The sequence below is a fragment of the Eurosta solidaginis genome, chromosome 3, assembly GCF_040869045.1.
Source record: "Eurosta solidaginis isolate ZX-2024a chromosome 3, ASM4086904v1, whole genome shotgun sequence".
NCBI lineage: Eukaryota > Metazoa > Arthropoda > Insecta > Diptera > Tephritidae > Eurosta > Eurosta solidaginis.
In genome coordinates, this window is record NC_090321.1 from 139,811,409 (window position 1) to 139,821,147 (window position 9,739).

General features: G+C 35.8%; 1 protein-coding gene across 1 annotated transcript; it reads right to left on the reverse strand.

Moving 5' to 3' along the window:
• Positions 1-663: 663 nt before the first annotated feature.
• LOC137246660 (uncharacterized) lies at positions 664-4,933 on the reverse strand. The gene is made up of 5 exons (XM_067777690.1): positions 4,619-4,933; positions 4,155-4,551; positions 2,926-3,028; positions 2,307-2,845; positions 664-1,067 (listed from the first exon to the last, which is right to left on the reverse strand). Exons 1-5 carry the CDS (start codon positions 4,799-4,801, stop codon positions 925-927), a joined length of 1,365 nt encoding a protein of 454 aa, XP_067633791.1. The 5' UTR covers positions 4,802-4,933; the 3' UTR covers positions 664-924.
• Between the last annotated feature and the right edge of the window lie 4,806 nt (positions 4,934-9,739).

The window sequence follows — 9,739 nt, forward strand, 5'->3', positions numbered from 1 at the left end:
CCAATAATAAGAATTGTATGTTTTGGCTATTGGACTCTAAAAAACAGGAGGCGAGGAGAGATACAAACAGATTACCACTGAACTGAAACGACAGGAATTGAGTTAGACGACTTTCATAATAATGGGCACATATAAAGATGTGTATAAAAATATAATTATATATGTATTTCTGTGCGCGTGTTTATGACAGAATTCCTCCTAAACGACTGGACCGATTTTGATGAAATGTCTTGTATGCCTTTAGTGGGATTCGAAGATGTTGTAGATTTACAATTTGGTCCGCTTTCTTTCCGAGAAGTTAGTCAGGCGCGATTTATTTGAATTTTATTATTCAGGCAGCATAAGCATTTACCGCAAGACATAGTCCAGACAACACAGCGTCGAGTTAAATCTTCTCCGGTATTAACCGTCATCAACGCGAAGTTATTAAAAGACTTATCTAATCGAGAATATCATCCCTTTGTATTTGAGAGATTGGGATATTATTCCCCCTTAGTCTCTCTTTGTTACGAGATGACAGCTTCTTTTTCGCTAGAGTACCATTTTTAACTAGTAGTTTAGCAGAGGTCTTCGTCGGTCGGTTCGGTCTGAGGTACTTCATAATAAATAAGTACAAAGGTTTTCGGTTTTTATCTTCATATAGTTAGACCAGGAGCGGCAAAGAGTTGGGAAAAAAATATGGGGACCGCATTCTTTTAATTGTTTTTAACTTCGGTAATGATTTCAGATGTTGCCATGAGGATCCATGGTAAGCAATACAACATACTATGTAACCTCCTGGCATTATTCGAAATCATAATCTAAAATCTTTTCTGCGATCAAATTAATTAACACAATGAGGTCCTCATATTTGATTGCTCAATTCCTTTGGCGTCTGCTCTAAATATTCATTTATTAAAATTGTTATGACTATTTTTTAAATTTTTATTCCAAAACAGAATCATCTATTGACTCGAAATCATCAATTTCACTGATATCGGCCGGATCACCTACTCCGTCGTCGTCAACGCCTCCATCTCCATTTTCTCCGTCACCAGGACCATCAACCTCGAAAGCGACATTGGATCCTAAACCGAAAAAGAAAATTAGTACTTTTCAAGAACAATTGCTACAAAAATTTGACAATCTGTCCTCAGAGATTTCTGAACACTTAAGTAAAAGTGATGATAATGAAAAAGAGCTTATTGCAATTGAAAAAAGAAAAGCAGACAACTTGGAGAAACTTCTGTTAGTACTAAGCAAAAAATAATATAAAAACAATAATTAAATTATATTGATTTGTACCAAAAAAGTTAAATAAACACAAAAAGCTAAAGCTTAAAAATCTTGTGTGATTTTCTTGAAACTTGGTACATCGGAAGCTTTTTACCAAGATTAATCTTTTCGAAAAAATCGTACCAACTTCCGGCCAGGCTAAAGTCTTTCAGGGTACGCTAGTCTCCTCATATTTATTTATTATTAAATGAAAACAAGTAAGGACGGGTCTGTCTTCGGCTGTACCGACCACCTCATACCTTTCATGAATGGGGCTGAACAATAATCTTATCCCATTCGTAATCTCCAAATAATCGGCTGTATAAGATAAGAAATATATAGTGAACAGATGTACATACCTAAACGATTTTAAAGATAAATATAAAATAAAAAATATAGGTACGTACTTTGTGTGAGGATGCAAAGCTTCACGTCTTTTGTGGTCTGCATGTAAAAACTATGACTACGAATCACGTATGTCAACAATAAATGCTATATACGTAAGCATTCGTTGAAATTTGAAGCCTCTAGCTCTTAAAATGGGGCAGTAATTACGAAAAGTTTCTTATTTGAGCAATCGGTTGTGGGGGATATATACTATATATACGTCCGATCTCATCCATTTTTTCAGACAACAATATGTGCAATATACGAAAGCATATGGTGGAGTTTGAAGCTTCAATCTGATAAATTGAGGAAGATATGACAAAAATTTCCTTTTTCTGAAAGATCGGTTATATGGAGGATATATGCTATAGTGGTCCGATCCGGCCGGTTCCGACAAATGTCTAATCGGACACCCAAATATACCCGCTCACCAAATTTTATCAAGATATCTCAAAAATTGAAGGACTAGTTTGCATACAGACAGACGGACAGACAGACGGACATGGCTAAATCAACTCAGCTCTTCAACCTGATTATTTCGGTATACTTAATGGTGGGTCTATCTATTTTCCTTTGAGGACTTACAATTTTGGGTTTCGTGACGAAATTAATATACCATTTCATTTTCATGAAAGGTATAATGAATGAAGTAATAATTTTCTTACCAAAATAACGACACAGCGCTTGTCTAATATTTTCGGCAGAGGGTTCGTTATCGCCAATCACAACACTATGTGTAGGATATTCCCGGTTTCGGTCATACTCCCTCAAATTTTCCAACCACATCTGGTTAATGGTGTCGTTTTCTTCATTGAGGAAATTGTGCAAAACACAGGCCGCCTGCACAATGCTCGGGGCGTTACCAATTTCATTATCTATGCCCTTTCCAATTCGACGAAACCGAGCCTTTACATGACCAAAGGCATTTTCCGCCACTCTTCTGCATTTTGATAACATATAGTTATACAGTTTTTTTTCCTCGGACAAATCTGTGGAAAAGGCATATGGCTTCATTAACGTTGTGGAAAATTTAAATGCGGAGTCTCCCAAAATGCATATAGGCATTTGTACTCCGCTTATGTTTTTTTTATTTGCAGCGAGTACCTCGTCCTCAATCAATACCTTCTTCAGCAGAGATGAATTGTATATTTGGGAGTCGTTGCATCGTCCTGGCGCTCCAATATTGATGTAAATAAAACGGTATCTATATAAAAAAATATGTATGTATATTAAATAAAAAAGAAATAAATGCCAATAAATAAACGCATTATATGTTCTCCTTACCTATAATCTACAAGAGCTAGGAGTACAATGGAATACCATCCCTTGTAATTAAAATAATCCGTTGTGTCAGAAGCATTTGGTCTGACTTCTATATGGCAGCCATCTAAAGTTATTATTTTTATTAATAATACTATTATTATTATTATTACTATATAATATATATTATTGTTACTATATAAGTCTATGATAGACTCATATAATAACTCCCCATAACAGATCGCCTCGTAAAACAACGTTGGTCGTACCACAGTAAAGGGCGCTGCTGTTCCGGACGGCTTTCTTCCCCATATTTAATTAGGCCGCTGAGCCCGCTTTGTGGGAAAGGCGGTGGTGCGACTAAGATGAACAAGTCAGAATTTAATGTTAGTAAGGAGGATGAGAGAGGGAGAACGAAGTGGAAAGACGAAGTGGAAGTAATGCTAACTGTCCGGCCTTCTCGGAGAAGCCAAAGGGAGGTAGAGCTCCGACTGTTCCCGAGAGGATGAGTTATGTGTCGAAGCAGTCACTGACTGGGGCGCTAATTGGTCGAAGCATTCCTTTCGGACAGATGTCTACTTGAGACTCAATCCCTCGTATCAGCTTGCACGCAGACCAAGCGACCATAATAGTACAGGATCATCAAATATTGAACGAACAGACTACTCGATCCGGTACCTCTTCTTGGATGGGACCATTAGGCCACAAGTTAGGTGGAAGGTTGGTAAAAGGGGCGCTAAAATGGCAAACGAGGAGAAGTAATGTGAGATCATTGTAGTATTTTTCAGGTGGAAGTAGTATTGGATGCCTGGGTAAATGAAAAAACATGGAAATGAAGGAGCGTATAAGCTAACTAAAAAGGGCGCATCCTCCGAAGTTTGTACCGCAGAAGCCTTATCAGATTGGAAGAGATTAACAGAAGACGAGAGTTGTACATGATCGACCAATCAGGAAAGGCGTGGAACCAAGCCGGAGATGCATGTGTCTAATATCATGTGCAGGTTTTACTCTTTTAATTAAAAATAGAGGACTGTAGGCTCGTGAAAACATAGGTCCTGGTTTTTGGTAGGGGCTTTTCAGTTTCGTCGTTAAGCAAACTTTTGGTAACTTTATGGACTCATTCAGCCTATGTGAGGTCCTCACGGACCGGCAAGTTCAATTTAACCTAACCATTATCCTTCCTTCCTCTCTATAAGATATCCTTGTGATTTCACTTACAGCCATTGTCATATAAATAGAGAAATTACACTCACCAATCGCCCCTAAACATTGTGGAAAGCCAAGGCTATGAAATCCATCCACATATTCGTCAACAGTTTCTTGCGTCGGTGGAAGTTTTTTAATGTACCGTGTAGATAGCGCTTGCCAGACTTCCTCGCAGAACTCTAGGAAAATGGCGCACACAGTTGATTTGCCAACACCAAATAGCTCCGACACTACTCTATATTCTGCAGCTGACCCAAGGGTAAACAAAGCAATTGCTACACGTTTTTGCAAAGAAATTGCTGTGCGCCAGTTCGTATCAGCTTTCCTTAATATTCCGAGGAATCCACACAGCTTTTCAAAACTGGAATGCGTCATTCTAAAATGTGCCTTGAAATGGTGGTCATCAACGGCGCAGATTTCCTCCCAAAAGAATGAATATCGATTCTAACAATAGCAACATTAGGTATGTATGTATATATTTATTTAGAAACACTTATCTAAATATATTTACCAGCTTCCACAATGACCTATTTAAGGTATTTTCCTCCAATGCAGCTAGGATCAAAAGCTGCTGTCTTCTTAAATCCTGGATAACTATTAAGTTATCCCTCTTCTTTTTACGATATGAACCTTGCCGTGAATGTAAACTTGATTCTATGGCTTCAAATAACAACACACGTTTCAAATTTTCCATATTTTTTAAATTTTTATTATTTCTTTTTTTTTTTACAAATAAATTTTAAATTCAAAACACAACAGCTGTCAAATCACTATTGTGTAAGCTAAATTGAGTTGTATGAACACCACTCTCTATGACTCAATTTAAATCGAAATTGCCTCAATTTATTTTTCTGTTTGAACATAGTATTAAGTTTATCAAGGGTATTACTAGGTGCGTTCATATAATAGCGTGTGTAAATGGACATAATTTTACACCTTATAAGTTTATATGCTTTCATGAGTTCCCCTATTATATTAATAAATATTTATAAAAGATAAAACTTTTTTACAAAGTAAAAAGAATAACAATTCGAAGAGCGATCAAAAACACGTCCGCGCATGGCAAGGTTACCAGATTATCAGCTGTTATTATTTGGCATCCGTAGTATTCCTGTCATATAAGTCGTTTGGAGAGAGTTCAGAAAGTCTTTATAAAGTACGCCCAGCGCCCCCTTCCTATTCCGGCGTATGAATCTAGATGTATGCTTATTGATCTCAAGACATTAAACTGTAGGAGAACCTTCCTATCTCTCACTTTCATTTTTAATTTAATATCTGGGGTGGTTGACTGTCCCTTTTTACTTGAACGTATATTCTTTCTTATTCCTAATATTTGTTTAAGGAATCATGCTACATATTAAGTGGGGCTGGCGAGGACCAATTATGCGGCCAATGCTCCTGTTGTTAGAGCTATAAAAGAGTTTAACTTGCTCCAAAATTCTTCAGTTTTAGACTTCTCCTACTGTGAAAAAAGATTCAAAATGCTACTGACCTGTTAAATTAGTTGGTAGTCTATCTTTACCTGTAACTAGTCTGTAACGAAATGTAATAAATTCAAGACTAAATAAATATTATTATTATTATTATTATTTCAGTTGAAGTTGAATTGATGTTGCCAACCTAAGAAAGTGATGAATTGACAGATAAATGAACAGCTGATCAATTTGTGGCGGAAATTTAAACATTTGCAAAAATGTTTTGTTTTTAAAGACAAAACGGATACTATATGAAATCTATTTTATAATGGCGAAAATGTTGGCGATTGATATATCGCGAATACTAAAAACATTCGCGTGATCATTCCAATCCCTTGGAACTACCAAGCAGCAAGTAAGAAAATGTTTGAGTGACAAATGATGAGCATCAAATGAAGTTATTTTGCAGATTTGAAAGCAAGCATTTTACTCATTTCTAAACAAAATTAAGGACCATTTCGGCAAATTCTTTCGAGAGAAGGCTGTACCCCTATTTTAAAATTATGCGCCACACTCAGATTTCTTGCTGATGGCAGCTATCAAAAATGCTGTGGAAACGATTTTGGTGTTGGACTGGTTTTAGATATTATTGAGGAGTATATTTGTGCGAAGTGGATTAAAACCCAAACAGCAAAAATTGTATTTTACTCTAGAACAGAATTCCCAGGAGTAGTGATTGGGCTGCATCCGAACTGCGGCCAGCCTCGTCCAACTTCGGAATGTCGCTCCATAAAGTCAAAAAGTTATTCAATATAATCCTTTTTTCTATAAATATGTACAAAATTGTTGATTAGTGTTTGATTAAAAAAGGTTTAACTACCAGATTTTATTTTTTTGTTTTTATTCGGTAACGTTTTATGAGACCGTGCACAATCTAACTCTTATCAAAGGTGGTATCAAAAGACGTGTTTCGATCTCCGTTTTTAGGATTCGAAAGCGGAAATTAAAAATTTTATTTCTGTCGAAAAGTATTTACAAAAACCCACAAAATGGCCCCGAGAGGGTCCGAAATATGAGACCCGATCCATAGTTTTTTTGCACAGAATATTTTTCAGATTTGTAAAAATAACTCTGGGTGAGTCCTACGCCTTTCTGCATTAAGCTTGAAACACAATTCCCTGACGCCGCGAAATAAACGCGGCGCACATCGCCTTGTCAAAAATAGAATCTCCATAATTACATGAAGGTGAACACAATGAACGCCAAGAGCGAAATTTACGCGACATCATTTTGCGACGATAGATTTATTTCTATTGTCGCCGCCAAGCGATGACGAAAAACATGCCAAGTGTTGCTGCTGTTCAATTTTGTAAGTATAAAAAAATAAAACATAATATCCAAAAACAAATTTTTTTTTTTACATATAATTTTTAATTTAATTTCTTAACATTTTTGTTTTGTTTTGTTAATTTCTTAACATTTTGGGCGTGTTTTAGCAGTCAAGTGCTAAAGCAGAGAATTAAAAAAGTTTTAATTGTTTTCATCCTTATTTCTATATAATGACCACTATGAATAAACAGCGTCAATTTCGCCCGGCATTGTGTTTCAAGTAGATGAAATGTCTGGGCGTAATTTGAAAAATGTCATCGCCCGACGCGGCGTATATCGTCGTCGCTCGGCATTGTGTTTCAAGCATTAGTGTGTACAAAAAATCTGGCAAAATACAACAACCGCATGAAAATTTGAACCGAAATGATATGACATTAATTTAATTTTTAATTTTTGTTTTCGGATTCTAAAATCGGAGGTCGAAACGTGTCTTTTGATACCAACTTTGAAAATTTTTATTAAAAATTAAGTGGCGAACCGTCTTGTAAAGCGTTACCTTTTTTCAAAACAACTGCAACATTTATTGAGACAACTGCTAGTAATCATTTGTAAGATTTTGACGTCTTTGACAACTATAACGGTAATGCCACAAAAAGTTGTTAGACTAGGCAACTCAACCGACATTTTTTTTGACATGGACTTTTCCAACCCCATATGGTCCCCTTTTCTTAATTTTGATTCCTTTTCGGCACGGTTTTGGTAAGTTTATTTCTTTTTCACTGAAACAAAAATTCAAAATACTGCTAATAAAATTTTCCGCAAATCTATTATCCACATATAATTTTCAGTTTACTTCAATGGAATTCTTACCACGAAAATTGCTCTATTAATAAAATGTAGCAGAACAATGACATTTCACCTGGGAGATAATTTAGATAATTGTCATTAATTTTTTATGAAACAACGACTAATCAGAAAAAGATTCAATTACTATACAGTTGAAACTTTTAAGACGCTTCATTTTTAGTCTGAGTTCAAAACACACACTTACTGAATCTAGGCTCTGGTATGAAGTTTAAATTATTAGAGAAAATGTAAGCATCTAAAAAATAGCATTAACACAATTGCTTACTTTCATTTACGATTTATTGAGTTTGCCACAACGCAAATTTTTAACCGTTCCTTACTAAAACCCAACTGCGCTACACATTTTATTTCATTGCAATCAAGCAAAACTAGATTCACAACGTTTGATTGGTGAAAGACATAGTCTTATCCTAGAAATTTGAAAATGTAATACCTAAAGGTTCACTTTATTTTTGTTTGTGCAGTTGAACTAAAGCCAAGTGTCTCCTTTATTAAAATTTTATATAGGAAACCAGTGAAACATCCTACAATTTTTGCTTTTTACAACAAATACGATACTCTAGTAACTTGCCGAATTGCTTGTATACCAATAAAATAAAACTAAAATGTGGTCCTTTTTTTGAAGTCTGGTCCTTTTTTCGATGCATTTTGGTCCCAAATGAAAACATGGTGTGGCAACCGTGTTTGAGAATGCATGTGACAAGGTTGCATTTTTCAGAACTAAATTTTTTTTAATGAAATAGTAGTATGCAAGCGACTGCCATAGTAATAGACATGTACATTAATATTATGTACAAAGTTTAAAACTAAAAAAAAATTTCTTTCAAATATAACCTAACAGAAGATGGACACGAGCCGTAGCTTCATAGACGCGTATTAGGCACAGCATAAGAAATCTTGAGGCTTAGAGAGATCTTAGCTGCATGCCATATTTTGTAAGCGTCTGCGAAGCTACGCCTCGTGTGTATCTTGCCTAAGTTTAACTTTGTACCAAATCCAACATTTGTGATTAATAATAAATAATACGTAAAGCAACTACGCTTAGGGTGAGTTTTGCGTCGTTTTGGCACTTGCATTGCGTCTACATCTGACGCGCGGCACAACAGACCATGGTCGCAGTGCAATCCTCAATAAATTTTCGATCTATCTGTGGCAGGGAAAATTCTATTGCAAAGTTACACTTTGGCAAGGTGCACACAAGGCTACGCGTCATAGGCGCTGCAGGCGAAATTTGTACGCTTTGATGCCGAACACATGTATTTGAATGGAGAGCTGCATACGAGGCGTACAGCAATGTTGGTCGCTGAGCGTACGTACGCTTGAAAAAAAGGAAGAACAAGACGTTTGTTTACATTTTTTTGTATGCAAATTTGTGTAATTAGTTAAAAAATGTTACTTTAGTTAATAAAAGTGCATGAAAGGTATATTACCAAAGCCAAAAAGAGTATTAAACACCACAACAGGTTGGTTAGACATTGTTGAAGCGTTTAAAAGGCTAAAAAGTGTTGGAAACTAGAAATCACCCTTTTCTCTAGTCCGCGGTGGTTTAAAATTTCCTTTCATAATTTACAAAGGCACGGGGATGCAAACAACGTTTAATACCTATTTTCCTTTGGTTTCGGGGACGGATATAGCTAAAAAAATTTAATTTTTTATTTTTTTCAATAATTGTTTGCTTTTTGTAGCGACGCTCGAAAGTAGCTTCGTGTGCAGATCTGGAGGCGTAGAGAAATTGTAGCTATATGAAATATCTTGTACGCGTCTATAACGCGTAGCCTCGTGTGCACCTTGCCTTTATTTGACAAATCACTGAACGATTTCTTTCAAGTAAATTTCTTGTTAGCGTTAACTGAATATGGTGAAAACGGCCCCTTGAATTGTTACCTTATATAGCGAGAAAGTTAAGATATAATGTATAGGTATAAAATGCTCGCATGCATAAAATCATGTTTATTATATAAAAGTAGTATGATATTGAGATTTTAGTTCTGCTAATTTTACCACAGTAAGAAGTAAAAAAC